Source organism: Capra hircus, chromosome 7, assembly GCF_001704415.2.
Source record: "Capra hircus breed San Clemente chromosome 7, ASM170441v1, whole genome shotgun sequence".
NCBI classification, from domain to species: domain Eukaryota; kingdom Metazoa; phylum Chordata; class Mammalia; order Artiodactyla; family Bovidae; genus Capra; species Capra hircus.
In genome coordinates this window covers 88,358,057-88,378,086 of record NC_030814.1, presented here as the reverse complement: position 1 = coordinate 88,378,086, position 20,030 = coordinate 88,358,057, and the positions used below count along the sequence as shown (strand labels likewise).

The 20,030-nt window shown below is 49.7% G+C and overlaps 1 protein-coding gene across 8 annotated transcripts in view; it reads left to right on the top strand.

The window, feature by feature from the left end:
• Positions 1-19,620, top strand: part of LOC102189116 (prolyl 4-hydroxylase subunit alpha-2) — a 36,143-nt gene extending 16,523 nt beyond the window's left edge. For 5 of the 8 annotated variants that reach the window (XM_005682625.3, XM_018050729.1, XM_018050726.1 and 2 more), the window contains 11 exons: positions 254-391; positions 3,584-3,823; positions 5,076-5,269; positions 6,058-6,234; positions 9,543-9,613; positions 9,851-9,950; positions 13,713-13,766; positions 14,292-14,357; positions 16,063-16,131; positions 16,523-16,619; positions 19,154-19,620. In XM_005682625.3, the coding sequence (XP_005682682.1) occupies positions 254-391; positions 3,584-3,823; positions 5,076-5,269; positions 6,058-6,234; positions 9,543-9,613; positions 9,851-9,950; positions 13,713-13,766; positions 14,292-14,357; positions 16,063-16,131; positions 16,523-16,619; positions 19,154-19,224 (1,277 nt within the window). In that variant the 3' untranslated portion in view covers positions 19,225-19,620. Of the gene's footprint in view, positions 1-253; positions 392-3,583; positions 3,824-5,075; positions 5,270-6,057; positions 6,235-9,542; positions 9,614-9,850; positions 9,951-13,712; positions 13,767-14,182; positions 14,243-14,291; positions 14,358-16,062; positions 16,132-16,522; positions 16,620-19,153 lie in introns of all 8 variants that reach the window. The other 3 variants (XM_013965333.2, XM_013965331.2, XM_018050730.1) reach the window with 3 other exon arrangements.

The window sequence follows — 20,030 nt, the reverse complement described above, 5'->3', positions numbered from 1 at the left end:
GTATGAGGGGGCTGTTCTGTTCAGTTCAGATGAGCAGCACAGGCAGTTGGCACAGTGAGGAGTAAGAAAGGAGACGTCTCCCTGAACTGGAGCCGCTAGGAAGGGCTTCCTGGAGAAAGGGGAAACGGCCCTCATGAGAAGGGGCAAGGAATTGCGCTAGCCAAAGACCCTCCTGTGGGTGCCTGTCCGGTTCCAGGTGAAATTCTGTTCCTGGATGGAGGTAACCTTTTGTTCTCACTCTCTCCTTTGGAAGATTTTATTGCAAACCTGTCAGTGCAGCGACAGTTCTTCCCCACTGATGAAGACGAAACAGGAGCCGCCAAGGCCTTGATGAGACTTCAGGACACATACAAACTGGACCCAGATACAATTTCTAAAGGGGAACTTCCAGGTAACTCACCACTCCAGACAAAGCCTGTCTAGCGCGTGCAGTCTACTGTGGTGTCTGGGCAGGGCTGGAGCCACTGCTGATTCGTGGTCTCTACCCTCAGGGGCACCGTCACCGTCACCGTCAGTGGTTCTCTGTTTACAGTTGGTGCCAGTCCCTTAGTCTATGACAGCTGCCTCCCCTCAGCCCCTCCCCCGCCACCTCCCTCCAGCCCAGGCCTCCCCTCTCTCAGCTCAGGGAATGCCAAGGCTGCTGCTCAGGACCTCCTTGTCAGGACTGTATCCAGACCCACTTCCGTTCCCACCTTCCAGGGTCCTCTTGCCTAGGACTGATCTTGGAACTCGTTGTCCCGTGGCCTGTGTACCCTCAGTTACAGTCTCTGCCCCTGTTTCTTCTGTGTCCACCTCTCTGGACTCTTCCCCCTGGGCTCATCTTGGAAACCTCTGTTCCTGCTTATCTTACATACCCTTGCCCTCAGGATCCCAGGCCCCTTTCAGTCTCTGCTGCTGATCGATCTCTTCTCCCTCCTGGTTAGGCAGCTGGATAGTCATCTACACTCTTTTCCTGTTTCCTTGGTTCCTGTGTCCTCCTGAACACACAAAGTCTGGCCTCCTTCTGCTCCTGCAAGATCACCAGGGGCCACTTGGATGGTAAAGCGAGTAGACAGGTTTCAGGCCGAATGTTCTTTAGCTTTTCACTAGCGTTCAGCATATTAATTGCCTGATTCTTCCTGATATTCTCCCCTCCTTTGAATTCTGGGACACTGATCTCAGCTGTTTCTCTTTTGGCACCTCTCTCTCTCATTTCTTTTACAGGCCCTGTTTCAATTCAACTGGCTACCTCAGTATGTTTATAAGAAGATGTGTAGGGGTTTGGTAGCTATTAAAGGGCAATAAACCCAGGGATTCAGTTAGACTCTGGTAGATCTTGGAGGCTCCCTCACCCGTGGGGACCCTGTAGGAGGCGCAGCAGAGGGAATCACGGTGTGTAGAAGAGGGAGGAACTGTGTTGTTGGCTAGTCAGAGCCTTGGCACTGGGAAGCCCAGGGAGCCAACAGGAAGATTGGGGATGTCTCCTTAATCCTCACTCAGTCAGATTTTGGATAAGGCCAGGAGGCCAGAGAGAGAAGGTGGCTTGGGGCTCCTGCAGGATCCGTTCACCCTATAGTTATGAGAATGGTTGGTGGGAAGAAGGAGCCAGAGCCAGGCATTGACCCTTCACATTCAGTAACAGCCCCGTGTGTATCCTGGAGGGGCAGTGAGGGGTGGATGCTGTTCCTATCTGGTGTCTCCCTAAGCACCTTCTCCAGGGGACCCTGTTCACAGTGCTTTACTTTTAGGGCTAAATCCAAATTCCTCTTAACACGTGGTCTTTGCAGTCCTGCGTGGTACCGTCTCCCTGGCCTCCTTGCCCCTTGTACTAAGCTTCACCACTGCTTGGCTTCTTTGTTCATCCCACAAACTCTGCAGGTTTACCTTTATGGCCCTTCAGCATTCAGCTCAGCTGGTGTTCTCCCGAGAGCACTCTCCAGAGAGCAGACTTTCACACTGGTTTCTGGGAAAGATACTGAGTGTTTGGGAGCCATTCTTGCCATTCTTGGTATCTGTGAGATATATGGTAATAGCTACTGTTTATTGCACTCAAAGGACGCATAGGAGACATTTTCATGTGACATTGTCTTCTTGAATTCTTGGCACAAGTCCTCTAAAATTGATGGCATTATCTCTTTTTAGAGGTAACAGACTAAGAATCAGAGAGGCTAAGTAACTTGCCCGTGGTCACACAGCTGTTGGGTGCCATAGGTAGGCCCACACAGGCCTTGCTCTGTCCAACCGGCTCACCTGTGTCATGCTGCCTCCATCAGTGTTGAGTTCCTGCACCCACAGAGCCAGAGATCTAGAGGTTCATGGAGAGTGAACAAGGACTCAAGGATGCCTCCCTTCTCCCATCCATGGTCTTCCTGCTAACTCTGTCTGGTGTTTATTTTCCCCGTTTTCCTATCCTGTCCTACATTGTCTGTTCCTGAGCCATCCTGGTGAGCAGCCCCTGAAGCCAACCATGGCAGCAGGGATTTCATTCTGGGCATCTTGGATATCAGGCAGAAAGAGCCCACTCTGAGGCAACTCTCCACTGTTAGCCATGCCTGGGTTGCTATTAATGGTTTTGTAGGGAAGTTCCTTTGCTTTCCAGGAGGGTCACAGGTTAAACCCTGCATCTCCCCATAGCTTACACATCACATCTCCTTCTTGACTTGAAACTCTCTTCATGGTCACTTCCAGCGTGAACCAACAGCAGATGACCTATGGTCAGAGGACCTGTGGAATTGACCTTAACCAAGGGCCCCACCCTGGTGGCCCAGACGGTGAAGAATCTGCCTGCAGTGTGAGAGACCTGGGTTCAGTCCCTGGGTTGGGAAACCCCCCTGGAGGAGGGAATGGCTACGCACTCCAATATTCTTGCCTGGAGATTTCCGTGGGCAGAGGAGTCTGGCGGCTACAGTCCATGGAGTTACAAGGAGTGGGACAGGACTGAGTGACGAACACTTTCCCTTTGAAGGGCCCCCACCGCCTAGTGGTCAAAGCTGGCATTGCAGTCTTATTTCTTGCCCTCCCTTGGCATCTGCCGGGCCCCTCCCGTTCCGTTTCTTCTGCCTCTTAGGTACTTCTCAGTGTTATTTACTCCACCGTTTCTGTACAGGTGGCCTCTGGGGCCCTGGCCTCAACTACCATGTCTCTCTTTCCTGACACTTATTTCTGGAAGCATTTATCTTCATCCATGGCTTTACCTGCCACCTCAGTTCTGTTTTTTATATTCAAGTTATTTTTTCTAAACTTCCAGTCTCAAATGGCCAGCTACCTTGCAGACATCTCCTGTGCGGCACGCAGGACCTTTTTACTCTCCTGAACACTACTTCTTGGGCATCCTGGGCTCCTCCATAATAAAGGCCCCTTCCCCCTTGGAAGGAGGGGAGTCTGAGGATAGGAGACAGGCTGTGCACCCCAGCCAGAGACAGGGCCAGTATGGCTGTGCTTTCTGGACTCATGGCCCTTGGAGGTGTGTGGTCTGAAATCCTAGTGGGCCTCTGCTGGGGTGACGCCCCCACCTCGCAGGGGCCCAGGCTCCCACAATGGGGGAAATCTCTCTCCCTAACCCAGAGGCCCTTTGGAGCCTGACTACATGCCTCTCCGGCTGCAGGAACCAAGTACCAGGCCGTGCTGAGTGTGGATGACTGCTTTGGGATGGGCCGCTCGGCCTACAATGAAGGCGACTATTACCACACAGTGTTGTGGATGGAACAGGTGCTAAAGCAGCTCGATGCTGGGGAGGAGGCCACCACATCCAAGGCCCAGGTGCTGGACTATCTGAGCTACGCTGTCTTCCAGCTGGGTGACCTGCACCGTGCCGTGGAGCTCACCCGCCGCCTGCTCTCCCTGGGTAAGGAGCCTCTGGGGGAAGGTCAGGTGCAGATGGGGAGGTGGTAGGGCTGGCTCCTGTCAGGGACCAAGCCAGTCTGACCAGTTGCCTAGCCAGCGACCAATCCTTTGCTGCCTTCAGGCCCAGGCTAGCTGCCAGCTTGCTCTTTACCTACCTCAGTTCTGGCCTTAACCCTTGCCCAGTCACTGATGGATACACTCAGGCCTGCACATAGATTTCTATTCCATTTATAAATGGGGATCCAGGGTTGCAGTATATCTGCTGCTCTGTACGGTGGAGCCTTTATTACATCCACAGTAGCTCGAGAGGCAAGCTGTATTTCAGTGTTGCTGCAGTGACAGTTACCTGACCTGTTATTAGAGGCCTGAGGTCTAACTGATGGACTTGCCATGACTTTGGTCATTTAAGTGTCTTGTGATGTTAGATTGAAGGAGATCAGAAGCACTGTGTCTCAAGAACCTATTTGTTCCTCTTCTTATTAATATTTGGGATATCATAGTTTGGGATTTCACTGGCCAGCAAAGGCTTCCTTTTGCTGCTGCTTTTCATGGGTCCTGCATCTGAGGCCAGCTAGTGTGGATGTCTATTAGATGGATATGGGAAGAGAGCTCTGTAGACCCTGTCATGTTAGTAAGAGCCTTGGACAGGGAGTCGGGTCACCTGGATTCCTCCTCTGAATAACCTCACGTTAATTTCCTCACATCTTTGGGCTTCAGTTTCCTCCTCTGAGGGGTGGCTCAGTACTCCTGCCTGGCTTGCTCCTTCGTGTCGTGAGGCCCATAGGACAAAGCCGTGGGAGTGTCACGTGGCTGTTCTTGTTGCTGGTGTTTCAGCCTGCCTTCTCGCTGTGGCCAGGGCGTGATGCGCTCACCAGTAATGGAGCAGATGGACTCTAGGGCATGGATGAAGCTAGCACGCAGCCAGGTTGGGAGGAGGAGGCAGAACTCTGGACTGCTTTTCTGGACCCGTGTCCTCAGGATTTCCAGGGAAGTCTGAGAGGAGATCTGCATCAGTGGTGCAGCATCCCTTCCACCCCCCGCTTTGTTGCTCCGTTCTCATCTCTGACCAGAGTGGAGAAAACCTCTGTTGGCTATTCCTCTATGATCAGCAAACCCGGCTTAGGTGCTGTGGAAGCCAGAATGCTGCGTGCAAGTGAGCTGCTGGGGGAGAAAACCGCTTACAGAATAATTTCTCTGAATGACCTAACAGATGTTTGTGGTTTCCTTTTCCTTCATGTTCTTTCCTTTTGTAGACCCGAGCCATGAACGAGCTGGAGGGAATCTGCACTACTTTGAACGGCTGTTGGAAGAAGAAAGAGAAAAAATGTTATCGAATCACACAGAAGCTGAGCTCGCAGCCCAGCAAGGCATATACGAGAGGCCTGTGGACTACCTGCCCGAGAGGGATGTCTACGAGAGCCTCTGTCGTGGGGAGGGTGTCAAACTGGTGAGACACGTGGATGGGTCAGGGCCCAGGCAGTGGGCCTAGATTTCAGCTCTGGACAGACAGATGTGAGGAAGATGTTAGGCGGTTTTCTGTCTGTAGGTGGTTTTCTCAATTCTTGGTCGTATCTGCTGAGGCCGACATGTGGATGTTCTCTGAGGTACAGGATAGGAGGCTTGTCTTCCCTGAGGTCCCAGGCAGAGTTTCAGTCTTCTGAGTTGTTGCTGAGCACCCCTCCCTATCCCAAGAGGCCAGCTTCTGCTTGACTCACTGTTCTAAGAAAACCTGTGGGACTTGATGTGCCTTGGGCCCCAACGGAAGTCATGATCTCTAGCAAAGACAAGAAAGTTGCTAGAGCTTGGTATGAAGTATCACTGGCCTTGGACAGCCCTGGGACCCCGGTGCTTCCTCACAGAGGCTCAGATGTGAGTCAGTCTGTTGGCCTTCTCTGTGCCCGTGTCTGCTTGCTCCCTCTGGCTCTTCTGTCTAGAAAGATGTCTCCCCTGCTCCAGCCCTCCTCACCTACTCACGTCTCTGTGAGAAGGGTCAGGAATTACACCCTGCCACAGAACTTGTCAAATGAGGTATTCTTGGGAAAGGAGAACCTCTGCGTGATTTGTGGCATATCATTTCATGCCAGCCAAACTGAGGGGCTTTTGTTTTCTTGTCTGGTGAGGTGGGAGGGAGCGACTGCTGGACACTGGGTTTGAGACCAGTGTCTGCAGCCAGCTAGTCTGGGACTGAGGGTTAGGACTCACTCGGTTCAGGGCCTGTTGTTCTGTATTCCCCAGACCCCCCGAAGGCAGAAGAGGCTCTTCTGTAGGTATCACCATGGCAACAGGGTGCCGCAGCTGCTCATCGCCCCCTTCAAAGAGGAGGATGAGTGGGACAGCCCGCATATCGTCAGGTACTACGATGTCATGTCTGACGAGGAAATTGAGAGGATCAAGGAGATTGCGAAACCCAAAGTAGGTGTCTCCGCTGTTCCTTCTCAGGCCACTTAGTCCAGGTGCCATGGGGCTGTTTGGTTGCTCACCCCGCTGGCCTCTGCTGGTGGCTTGCGTGAGTCCACTGCCGGGTACTAAGGTACTGCAGACTCGATTAGACCTTGAAGAGTCACAGTCCACGGAGGGAACCAATGTGGACAGAGAGGGTGGGAGATAAGGGCACCCTGGGCAGGTTGGTGGCTGGTGTGTGGGTGAGTGTTTAGGAAGTATGCCATGGGGTACTGCCAGGCTGGGCCCTGTGGAGCTCCTGATGAGGACTGCGGAGAAGTGATTGACTTGGAGGAGAGTGAGTATCTGCAGGACCGTCTTCTCATCTAGCAGCACGCTGGGTCTCTCTGTGTATTCACACCTTTAAATATTTTCTTCACATAAGCCCGGCACTTCTCTTGTTAAATTTATTCCTAGGCAGTTTGTTGCTGTTGTTATTATTGTTATTGTAACTTCACTTTGTTCCTTTCATCATTATGATTTTACTGGTTATGTTATTAAATCAGCTTACCATCATAAGCTAAACTGTTGATTGTAAAAACATATTTCATCATAATAGCTAATGTGTACTGAGTTCGGAAGTGTGGCAGGCCCTCTTCTAAGTCCTTAACACGTGTTAACTGCTGTGTCTGTTCAGCAGGCTCTGCCATCATCTTCATTTTACCCACAAGGAAATGGACCCGGTGCAGATCACAGCTAGTAGTTGAACTCATTTCTTATTCTTTTGGTTTTTAGCTAATTTTCTTAGGTTGTCCATATAGTACTAGCACCTGCAAATAAGAAAAATTTTGTTTTCTCCTTCGTAGACATTATAGTTCTGTTTCTGTTGTCTTGTTGAATTGTCCAGAGCTTCTAGAGCATTTTTATAATAGGAATCTTTGTCTTGTTCCTGAATTTCCTAGAAATGCCTTTGGTATTTCACTGGTAAGTGTGCAAGTTCGCTGTTGGTTTTGTATATACGTCATCATGTTACAAAATTATTCTTCTATTTCTAGTTCATAAAAGATTTTCTCCCATTTGACATCTTTCAAAGAGAACTGCTTGCTGCCATGTCCCCACCCTTCTCCTGTCACTGGTGATCAGGAGCGAGGAGTTAGCTGGAGACCCTCTGTTGCTCTGCTTCTAAGAGAACTGTCGAGGCCAGGAGGCCAGCACTCCTGGAGAGACCTAGGATAGGTTCCCATCCTGGGCCCTGGACTGCATCTTGGAACAACCTTGCTTTGAGGTACTAGGATCTCCAGGGCTCAGAGCCAGTTTTTAGTGTCACTGATACTGCTGAGGGAGGGCCTAGCCAGTGTGTGTGGAGAATGGGGACCACAGACCCCCACTCTCTTCCATTCCCTGGACCAGCTCCAGATTCCTGCGGGAAAGAAAACTGCTTTCTTGGCTGTCAGGTGAGAGAGGCACTGTGTGCCAGACCCTCCTGAGAGATTCCTCCTTTGTCCCTCTAACCAAGGCAGAAACATTGTTCTGTGTGTGTGTGTGCTCACGTTGGGTGTGTGTGTGCACATGGGTGTGGCTGAAGAGGAGAGTGGCTGGGAAGCTAGTCTTTGAATAGCAGCCCCGTGAAGGGCCAAACATGTAGGCTATTACAGGCTGACCTCTCCTTTCCGGAGCCTGTGAGGCACAGATGCTAGCCTGGCTTTGAAGTAGGGCCCACGAGCTTAACTTAGCCTGTGGGGAATGCCTGGCAGCTGCCTATGGGTCTCTGGCCTGCTTTCAGAATAGCTCTGTCTGTCCCTGGGAGCCGAGCACAGCTGCCCAGAGCCTCCCTGTGGGCATCAGGCCAGTGCTGTGGTTCACTTGCTTGGATGGGATCTAGCCACAGCTGCAGTTGTCGTCAGGAAAGAACAGTAGGTGGGATCTCGGGGAAGCCCTCCGTTCTGGGTGCAGTGGGTCTTACCCAAATGTGCTGCAGCAGCACCTGTCCAGGTTGGCCAGCCTTCTGGTCCATCCACCCCCCTGATCCCTTCTGCCACCTCTTGCCCTGACCTCTCTCTGACATCCTCACTGGCCTCCTTGTTCCTGCTCTGACCCCTCCTTCATCAACCCTCTATGATGTATGCACAGTGATCTTTCTTACACTCAGGCTGTGGTGTCCCTCTCCTGCTTCTTACTGGTCCCAGGTTACGTCCAGCTCAACCCCCTCTTGCCTCCTCAGCCTGTTCTCATCTCTTCCCTCTCACTTCTAATCCACAGTCATATGCCACATCCATTTTGACCTCTGGGTTCCTGCGTTGCTGTTCCTGCCCTGTTCCTATAATGCTCTCTTGCCTGGCTAACTCCTGCTTACCATTCAAATCTCAGTGAGGTGGTTCCCCCATCACCCTCTTAGGACACCAGTCTTGACCCTGTAGACTGCACTCCCCCAGACACTGAGCGTCCCCCTTCCCGGCTTCTACATGCTGTGCTATGACTACCCAGCTAGTTTTTTGCCTTCCCACCCGACTGAGTTGTGTGAGGATAGTGGCCATGTCTTGGTCACCCAGCATTGTGCTAGGCACATGAGTAAGCGCTAGTTAAGACAGACCGCAGCTGGAGCATGGGGGGCTGGCTCCAGGCAGCAGGCCCTTCCTGGGAGTATCACTGCACCAGTCTGTGGAAACTGGGGGATATGAGATAGGTGAGGTGTGTGTGTGTGTGTTATTATGAATGAGCATGTGGAGGTGGGTGGCTTCCAGCAGCCGTTCACTTACTGCTGCTTGTAGATTGCTTTCCTGACTCTATCTTCTGACCTCACAAAGCTCCCAAGGGAGTGAAAACTGTGCTTCCTGTTTTTGTTCCTTGTGCAGTAGGAGGCCAGCAGGGGCTGTGCAGTAGGAGAGTGGGTAGGTTTCTGGGCAGAGGAGGTTGCTGAGGTTCAGAAGGTCAGTGGACTTGACCGTGTTTAGAGGAGCACGCAAGACTGAGACTCAGGGACCGCAGCACAGTCTGAATGTGGTGGGAGCAGCCAGGCGTGGGCTGGTGTGGTGTGTGGGCCTGGGGAGAAAGGGGCTGTCCAGGCAGCTGGGTGAATAGACTAAACAGACTCCGTAGGCATAATTCTGCAGACAGCATGGACCTGGGAGCCAGGGGTGGGCAGTGGCCAGGCTCTGACAGCAGAACAGGAATTTGGAGACCACGGCCCTGGCCTGGCTTGCAGGATCAAGGGGCCTTGGCTAGAGCCACTACCTGCAGAGCTCCTTCCCTTCCTGGTCTGATTGGCAGATCAGGTCCCAGCCTCTCCAGGAAAACACTCAAGGCAAAGAATGATACGTGTGCCCTTTCTTCCTGCCTTCCAGCTTGCACGAGCCACTGTTCGTGATCCCAAGACAGGTGTGCTCACTGTCGCCAGCTACAGGGTTTCCAAAAGGTTAGCAAAGGTGATGGTGGAGGAGGGATGGCTGCTCACGCCCCAACTCCGGGGCCTCCCAGTTCCTACTGAGGGTGGGTGGCTTGGGTGGTTGTCCCCCCTGCTGGTGCCCGCACCCGCCTGTGGGGAGCTTTCACTCTGTGCTGCCTTCAGTGCTGGCCCTGAGGCTGAGGAGAGTGGAGGACCTCATCTAAGCCTGCTTTGCCCTGCTTTTCTCTCCCTCTTGTTTTGGTGTAGCTCCTGGCTGGAGGAGGACGATGACCCTGTTGTGGCTCGGGTGAATCTCCGGATGCAGCACATCACAGGGCTAACAGTGAAGACTGCAGAATTGTTGCAGGTGTGGCTTGTTCCTGGGACCCTGGAGTTGGGAAGGGAGTGTTTCTAGCTAGATCACCTCCCAGGGTGCTCAGGGCTGGGCCTAGGGCAGCTTGCCCAAAAAACTGTATGACTCCAGGATGCCACGAGTATGGAGTGGCCTCCTATTGGGAAGCCGGAATTAAGTAGGCTCACTGGCATTCAACAGTTAGTGTTCGCAAATGCCACCTGGATATCTCCTCTGTGCCCAAGTATCGCACTAGGTGCTAGGGATTGTTGGTGGATATGGCAGGTCCATTTATGTCATCTTGACTACAGAAGCTGATATCCTGAATTGTTCCAGGGATACCTCTGAGAGCTGTGAATATATTCAGAGGTATGGTTCTGAGTCTCAGTCAAGCGCACTTGGAGGTAAAATGTTCTATAATACTTCAGCAATGACAGGCCTAGATTGGTTGGATGATGAAGATGAAATACTCGATTTTAAGTAATTCTGTGGGACTGTGGCTTCCTGCTTTTTATTTCAGAGGTGAAGACACACAGCAGCACCATACTGAACATTATGGGCAGAGCTCCTACTTATGTGTTTCTGTTCTATTGAGTTCAAATCAGCACTGGGCATGCTCCCGTCTGAACATCCCAGATTCTGAATTCTGCTGTAAAGTGATGCCCTGAGACACTGCCAGAAAAGTTTCACTGGCGTTTTTCTTGAGTCTCCTGGATCTGTTTGGCCAGAAGTTCTGTGTATTTAAGGATCTCACACTTTAACTGATCAACCATAGCTCTCAGTAGAATATTGAACTGAGATCACTTGGAAAATACTCTCTGAACCTTTGCCTGGACACATCCAAGCAAATCAGCACTCATTCCCCACTCCGTAGCTGGGTCAGCAACCAAAACCAATTTTGAGGGTTGTCTTTATGGATTTGTGTGAAGTCTACCAGAGTTGTTTTTTTTTTCTTTTTAAAGCATGCTGATTATCTTACAGTCTTGTGAACATCTTATGTAATTTTTTCAATTGCACTGAGCTTAGTGTTGAGTTTGTAAGTCTAATTTTTAGGTAAGATCTGCAGACAAGCGCATCAAGAGAGGACTTCTGCCACATCTCCCACTCGCCTGTTACGTGGGAGAGCACACCCCTTTCAAGAGCGAAAGGGTCTCCATGCCCCAAGTGCATTCCTCTCGGTGTAGTTGCGATTCATACCTTCCTGGAACAGGTTTTGTGTTGTTGTTAAGACATTTACCATTGCTTCCTGCAAATGAGCCAGTGTTAGGACCATCATGGCCCTTACTGAGGATGATGTTCCATTTGGTTGCTGACTCCATACCCTGGACCAAGAGGCTGAAAAGAGTGTACAAGGCCTGTACCCCTGTTGCTCTCCTGGATGACTTCCAGGCTGTACCCTATCTCACATGCAACCCCAGAAGACGCAGCTCTGTCCTTGGTCTGGCTTCATCTTAACTGAGTTCTCGTAATGTTGTAACTCAGTTGATAAATGGGCTTTGAATGCCGCAGCGCCCACTGTATGGTCTTTTAGGGTCAGGGTCTTCCGGAAGACCATTTTTGTTTGCTTTCATTCTCTAGGAACTGTCTTGGCATTTTCTTTGCCAGCCAGTATTGTTCAAAGCTTTGATCCTACACGGACAGAACCTGTCTCCTAGTGTTCATTCCACATAGTATGATACATGCCTAGCAAGAGCCTTCCCATCAGGGTCCCCATGGGAGCATTACAGGCTTCTGGAAAGGAACAGGTTCTTCTGCTGTCTGTTGACACTCTCATCTGTAGTTGATGTGTTTGCTTTAGATCATTTGGAAGAAAGGGCGATCGAGGCTTTCTTTTGAATTGGATGAGGGCCTGTCTGAGAGTGGAAGAGATTTTGCATTGCCAGAATTCCTGAAGATTGAAGAGTCTGCTGATGTCTCAGTCTCACCAAAAAAGTGATTTCTAACTATTTTTCCCCCCTTCACTCTGACCTCAGAATTGTAAATACCCACATCTTTCAAAGGACTGACTCTTAATACTTTTGTGACAAATGAATACCTCCTCTCAGGAATCAGTTTTGATGTACAGCTTCTTTTATGTAAGGTATGAGTCTGGGGCCTGGAGTTTCCCAGATGGTGATTCTGATGGCTGCACGTCCAGAAGTTCCCATGGCACTTGTACTATTTGGGGATGGTATTAAATAGTATAGGTACAGTAGCCTAAACACTATGATCAAATGTGAGAATCACCATGATTCTCAAAACTGCTAAAAGATGAGCCACCTGTAACAATGTAGCTTCTTTCATTATCCCCAGGTAGTGAAAATTTAAGCACTCCATCCAGCAAGTGGGAGTGTTGGAAAATGCAGTCATACCTTGCACCTCCTGCAACAAGCAGCGAGCGAACTTTCCTGAATGCACTGGCAAACTGATCGCAGTCATGTTTAAAGTTTTCTTCAAGTTCTTGGCTATAGTGGATCCAAAGAAAAATCATTTGTGGTATCACTTCATCAGCTTCTCTAGCACTTCTCTCCTTACATGCATCTTCAGTCTCAGGGTCACCTGCTGAACTAGGCCTCCTTGCACTGTTGATAGTATTTTGGGTGTGGGATACTTGAAGGCCGAAGCAGTGTGTGACAGGATGTTTTCTTCCACTGATTCTGATTCTCCTTATCAATGTTTTTATTTTTATGGACATTGGAAAAAATCATTCTGCCCCAAATCTGCGTTTCATCACATTCAATAAATACTGTTTTATACTCCAAAAGGAGGATTTTCTCTCTTGTAAAGCCCCTCCTCCCTCTCCCTCCATCCTGTTCATAGATGGCCATTATTGCCAGGTTTGCAGCATCTCTCTCCTGACTTTTAGAATCACCACAAAGTTTATGTGAAACCAATTTTCTGAGGACTATTCAACTATTAAGTTGAATCCTCAAAGTGTTTATGGTTTCCTTAAGACACAGTAGCCAAGTGTTCCCAGGTGGACATTGGTGGTACCATTTGGTACATCAGCTTTCATGTCAGATTTTGCATTTCATCTTGAACTTCGTCTCTCATCTAGCTACTGAAGCTAAAATAACCATCGTGACTTAGAACTTACATTGTGCTGGTAAACTGTTCACAAAGGTGTTTATGACTTCTCATCCAATTAGTGATACCTGAGGTGGCTCAGGCCCTGGTCTGGGTTCAGGCTCCACTTGGGGGCACTGAGATAGAGCAGCAGTTTTGGGGCCCCTGCAGCCAGCTGCCCAGGCCCTGATGCTGTACTTGGGTGCAGAAGTATTCCGTGCAGTGGACCACTATGAGATGGGGTGGGATTTGTTTGTCCTGTTCAGCCTGACCAAGATGAGTTTCTGGGGCCTGGTGACAGAGGTGGCAGGAGCATGGTCAGGCACTGAGTAGTTCCCAAACTAGTACTAAAAAGAACCTCCCCCCAACAAACCAGTTCTGAATTTATTGCTGGCATTCTTCTGGATTACCACTTCATTATCTTGCAAATAATCATGGCCTGCCTGAAGGAGGGCTCCCTCTGCTGCCATTCATGTGTCCCTCAAGGGCTGGAGCTTCTCCGCGGTGGCCATCTGCAGCTTGCCCATCGTGTGCTTTCTGGGTGTGCTGCACCCTTCCTCTTAGACACAACTATAGACCTGTTTATAGCATTTGTTCTGCCCAAAATGGCAGGGCATAACTACCCTCCTCAGAGAGGCTGCTCCTCGGGGTTCTGGTTGTTACCTGGGGAGATGGGCTGCTTCAAGGTGGTTTGTGCTGCTGACAAAGTCCAATGCTGTTATTTCCTACCAGGTTGCTAATTATGGAATGGGAGGACAGTACGAGCCACATTTTGACTTCTCCAGGGTAAGACCCCGTTCAGGTTTTTTCAAAGGCCCTGCTCTTGCTGATTTGAGAAGGCTGTAGCCTTCAGCTTAGCCCCCCCGCCTCACCAGACCCCACTCTTTGTTACTGGAGAAGCCCAAGTCCAGAGCCAATGCAGCCCGGCTATTTCCCCTGATATTGGGAGTGGTCCCCCTGACCCAACCCTGCCATTCTTTGCCCTGACTCTGAAGCAGAGGACATCACTAGGTCCCTGTGAACTCTTTCCTGCCCCTTCTCCTCCATGCCCAGCCAGGATTTCCTTTGCAACTTTGGCCCCTGGTCCAGGCCTATGTATGGAACTCCCGCTTAGTACCTTCCCCTGACCTTTTTGGCCTCAGTCCTGTGGGTGGCGGGGAAAGTCAGTTGCAAACTTGGGTGAAAGTTGTTGTCTATTGCAGCGACCTTTTGACAGCGGCCTCAAAACGGAGGGGAATAGGTTAGCGACGTTTCTTAACTATGTAAGTATTGGGTACAGGCCCACCTGTGTGCTCTCACTTAATTTTATAGAAAGATGAGCAAGATGCTTTCAAGCGTTTAGGGACGGGGAATCGTGTGGCCACGTTCTTAAACTACGTAAGTATGATGCCTGCAGTGTGTGGGCTTAAGGGGAGCCCGGGTCCAGAGTGCTCTCTTAAATATGTTCCCATCAGAGCCAATACCACCAGCTGTTGCTCAATGGCTGGGTCCTCCTGGCCCTCAGCACCCTTCTTCGCTGGAGTAGAGTATTGCCCCGTGTTTCCATTTGTGTGCTTCTCCCAACTCCTGTGATTTACAACCCTGGCTCCTTTTTGATGGGCCCAGTGCTAGTCTGGACTTTGGGGATGGGTGTCCTGGAGAGGTCTCTGCTTGGCGTCAGAGTGAGGAGGTGGCCTGGAAGTGCCCTTAGATGAAGCGGCCTTCATTTCCCCAGAGCTCAGTGGCCTGCCTGCCTCCCACCTGCTGCCTGTACTCCAGCCAGGGTTAGGTCTACCTCTCACACGAGGAACAGGTTCCTCTCCCCTTGGCTGAAAGAGGTAGCCCTGAAGAGGCATAGAAGTAACTTAGAGACAGAAGCCTGTGTCCATTTTCCCCTTTGGTGTCTTGTTTAAGTTTCATTGTGTGGTTACTATGTGCTGGGGACTGCTATGAATGTGCTGGTGAGCAGGACATGTGTGGTTTCTCTTGGGCTTATGGTCTAATATGAAAGACTTTAGACATAGGGGAGGTAATTGTTTGGTTACCATAGTGATGTGCTTTGAAGAAGTAATGCAGAGTGGAGGTTCTGAGAAAGCCTCCCTTGAGAAGTAATATGTCAGTTGAGACTTAAAGGTTGAGTGGAAATTTGTTGGTAGAACAGATTTCTGGTAGAGAGGAGAATGTGTGGAGGCCTGGAGGGAAGGAACTTGGGATGTTGGAACAAGAGAAAAAAGGGTGGTGTGTCTCAGAGATAGTGTGTTAATCTGAGGTGACTAGAGAGAGAGGCAGGTGAGACTGCCAGGACCTTCAGGTTTTAGAAGAGAGCCTGGATTTGATCCTCGCTCTGGTGGGAGGCCATCAGGGGTTGTCATTTTCCACATTTACCATTTGTCTGCTGGGTGCCCTTCAGTCTGTCTGGTATGTGTCCTATGGAAATATTTTAGCTCCATGTTTTATTACCTTACAGGCAAAAAACTTGAATTAAGAGAGCCAGATGAGAAAGAAGTAGTGCTTTGGGCATGAGCTGAGCTCTGTGGGCATGAGTGCAGCCTTGCTGCTATGGAAATTGTGTTCCATTTAGTTTGAGGTTTTACTGCGCGAGAAGCAGGCCCTCTGGAGACAGAGTACCCTAGCTGGCCCTGGGAGGGTGGCTGTTGTGGGAAGGTGAGGGTCTGACTAGAGCTGCAAGTTACTGAAGCCAGAGAAACAGTGCAGAGTTGGGGCCACCGATGGTGACAGAAGCCACAGGGCAGCTCACAGGGCACACTGGCTTAGGCGAGGGCCAGCCTGGATGAGGATAAAGGGCGTGGGGGTCAGCCAGGCATTTTCCCAGCACAGACTCAGATTTTCCCCATCTGAGGACAGCCAGGGTATGGGTCTCCTTAGGCCTACATCTCTCCTGAGACTGTCCTGATGAACCACTCAGATTAAGCAGGGTTTAGGGAAGGGCAGGGTGTGGGAAGAGCCTTTCTGGCCAGAGGGCTGGTGGTGGAGCTACTGATGCTTAGAGGAGGACAGTCCACATACTTTTCACATCCTTTGTGGCCCAGTTGCTCTGAGAGGATTGAGCAGAAGGGCCAAGCTCTGTGTCTTGTATTCCCAGATGAGTGATGTAGAAGCTGGTGGTGCCACCGTCTTTCCTGATCTGGGGGCTGCAATTTGGCCTAAGAAGGTAAGTTCTGGTTCTTGGGGGTCAAAGTTGAAGTGCAGGGCCCAGACCTCATTCCTGTCTCCTAGTCCAGTTTCCTGGCTTGCTTGACTGTCACTTTGAGGGACCTTAGTCCTTTCCTGCCTGAACCCTGACCTGTGGTCTAGGCCTTCACCTTGGGAGATGGAATGGAGAGGGAAATTCCTGGAGGGCCAGGCGGGATTCTCAGTATCTACCCCACCATGGAGGGTAGGAGCTTTTTGGGGAACTTCTCCACACTGGAGTCCCAGAGTCCTATGCCCCTGAACACAGGCGAGTGAGAGTGTTTCTGCTCAGAGGGGGCTCTGTGGTACTCAGCATCAGATCCTTGGGCCCAGTATCTAAGGGTGTTGTATGACAGGCTTTCTCTTTCCAGGGCACAGCTGTATTCTGGTACAACCTCCTGCGGAGTGGGGAAGGTGACTACCGAACAAGACATGCTGCCTGCCCCGTGCTTGTAGGCTGCAAGTGGGGTGAGTGGCTTCAGTTGTGGTGGTGGCCTCTGGGCTCAGCCTGAGACTCTGAACTGAGAGATACTTGCTGCTGAATTTTCACAGAGTCAAAACCGTCTCCCTTTTGGAGATTTTGGGGTTTTGTGTTTGTTTTTCCTTGATAACCAGTAGTCCCACCCAGCCATGTTAGCTGTCCACTCAGCTGGTTATGTGCTAAGACATTTGGTTGGGAATACTTTCAGAGATGCCTAGAGAGCTAAGGACGCCCCAAGGAAGAATAGCTATACAGGCATCCTAGGTCCAGGGTGGCCCCCAGAAGAGTGGGCTCTGGCAAGGGTTCTGAGGTCACAGTGGGGAGAAGTGGAAACAGAAAGAGGAAAAGGTGTCTCAGGCAAGCAAAGCCCACGTGGAACAAGGCTCAGGCTAAAACCAACATCATAGGTGTGGGGACTAGCTGCCTTTGTCTCTTGCACAAGGGGAGGCTTGTGGCTCAGAGACTGAGAGATGAGGCTTGAGGCTGAAATCAAACTGTGGAGGCTGAAAGTTGAGCTTTGTTTTGGAAGCAGCTGTGGTGAGTCATGGAGAGGCTTGAAGCAGGATGTGACAGGAAGTGATCGCAAAGAGATGAATTTATAGCCCTCTTGGAGAGTTATGAGGATAAATAGTGATAGGTTCACAGAAAATTAAGCAAATGAGAAAGAAAATAAGAAAAAAGAAAAAGTTGTACTAGAAAGGAAATACAGTTGACCCTTGAATAAAGCAGGGGTTGAGAGTTGACTCATTGGAAAAGACTCTGATGTTGGGAGAGATTGGGGGCAGGAGGAGAAGGGGACGACCCAGGATGAGATGGCTGGATGGCATCACGGACTCCATAGACGTGAGTCTGAGTGAACTCTAGGAGATGGTGATGGACAGGGAGGCCTGGCGTGCTGCAATTCATGGGGTCACAGAGTCGGACTCGACTGAGCGACTGAACTGAGGTAGGGGTGCTGACCCTCTACACAGTTGAAAATCCATGTGTAATTTATAGTTGGCCCTCCATATATGCGGTTCCTCCATATCCAAAGTTCTGCCTTTACAAATTCATACAATTGTGGATCATATAGTACTGTAGTATTTACTACTGAAAAAAATAGGACTTCCCTGGTGGTCCAGTGGTTAAGAGTCTGGCTGCCAATGCAGGGGACACAGGTGTGATCCCTGGTCCAGGAAGATTGCACATGCTACAGCTACTAAAGCCCATGTACCTAGACTCTGCGCTCCTCAACAAGGGAAGCCGCCGCGACGAGAGACCCACACATCACACTAGAGGGTAGCACCCGCCTTGCCACAGCTAGAGAAAGCCCGCGCACAGCAGTGAAGACCCAGTGCAGCAAAAGATAGATTTAATTTTAAACATAAAGTGATAAATCTTTAAAAAAACCCATGTATATAAGTGGACTTGCTCAGTTCAAATGTGTTGTTCAATGGTCAGCTATATAATCTATTAGGTAGCTCAAGTGTGAATAATATTTACATGACATAATAAATACTGAATATTAATTTAACTAGAACTTGTGATATAACTATATTCGGGGATAGGAAGGGAAATATGTATTTTAAGAGTGGTGTAAAAAATTCCAAAGCTCCCATCTTCCATGGTAGACTATCAACATATAAGGTCTAAAGTTGAAAGTCAACCAATAACATTATGTTACTTAGAAAAATGAGGATAAATATCAGAAGAGACAAAGGAGTTAAATGTTCAGTGGAAGTGGGGATTGGTGATGGGAAGGGATAGGTAGGAGATTGCTGTTTATCATTAGAAGCCTTGTAGAACAATTTGATTTTTTCATCTAAGTACATGTATGATTTAATTATCACAAAGTCTATTTTAAAAGTGCCATGACCTCATTCGTACATTAAAAGCGATTTTCTAAATTCATTATGAGTCTGTGAAATGAAAAGCGTGGTTTGTGAGCGTTTAAGACATGACTTCAGGTGATAGCACCGGCTCCGCTTCCCTGCTGCCCACAACACACAGGATCGATCTGCTGGCCCAGAGCCCCTGAAGTCGACTCCAGGCCTGCCACAGTCCTGACAGGCTTCCTCGCCTCTTGCGTCTCACTTCCCACCCACCACATTCCAGTAGTGCCAAACTTGTTGGGGTCCCTGACACACACACCAGTGCGGATCGTGCCTTGCTCTCTTTCTCATCCTGTTCCCACTTCCCAGACCCCTTTGGTATAGGAACCACCTGCTCTGTCCATTTCCTTCCCTGGATAACTCCTGTTCAGCTTTCTGTCCCAGCCCTAGGGTTTCCTCTTCCCCTACATGGTTAAACGCTCTTTAGCTCTGTTTCTGTGGCAACCTACATACATATATCTTGTGTCACTGACAGACTTTTGTACAATTATCTGTTTTCTTTACTAGCTCATAAGCAACTTGATGACTGAAACCAAGTCTTACTCATGTCTGATTCCCAGGCCTAGTGTAGGAGTCATCATGAAGGAATCATTAATTTTGGCTGCTAAACTAACCAACAGGAATGTAACATACTTTCTGTCTGTTCACAGTCTCCAATAAGTGGTTCCATGAACGAGGACAGGAATTCTTGAGGCCATGTGGATCGACAGAAGTTGACTGACATCATTTTCTGCCCTTCGCCTTCCTGGCCCCACAGTCCGTGTTGTCTTCAAGTTCAGTGTGACAGACTCCTGTCTATGTTCCAGTCCCATCAGACGGGTCTCTGGAGGCGTGAATGTTTTGTGTGGAGTAGAGAGTGGACTAGGGAAGGTCCTGGATGACCTGGGTCCCAGCCTCTCTGGCCAGCCCATGCTATCTCTGGACGCTCGGGTAGGGTTGGAGCAGAGTCAGGTGGTCTGCACCTAGCAAGGTGCTTTTGTACCTCAGATGCTTTAGGTGTGAGATGTTTCAGTGAACCAAAGTTCTGACACCTTGTTTACATGCTTGTTTTTATGGAATTTCTATTAATGTGGCTTTAACCAAAAATAAAATGTCCCTGCCAGAAGCCTTAAAGAGCCTTATTTGGAGTATTTTTTTAAGATGGGGAGCTTTTACCAAGTTCACCATTTGGATAATGAATCTGGATAATGAATACTTGAGAGGCAAACCCTGATGTTCCAAACCAGGTTTCAACACTTATTTTTCCTCTAAGCTTCAGTGTTCTTTCTGGAAAGTGAGAGAGACAGTCTCCTTGCATCTCAGAGAACATGGTTGTGATGCTGTTATAATGTGAAATGTCTTACTTTAAAATTTTGAGACATACACACAGAGTTGGTTGTGATACATAGATATACAGTTTAAAGACTATGAAAGTGAGCATGAGCACCCATGTCACCATCACCTGGGTTGGAGAAGAGATTATTTTCAGACTTGCACCTCAGGGGCCCCTGTGAGCCCCTCTGATCACATCTCTGACCTGCCCCCAGT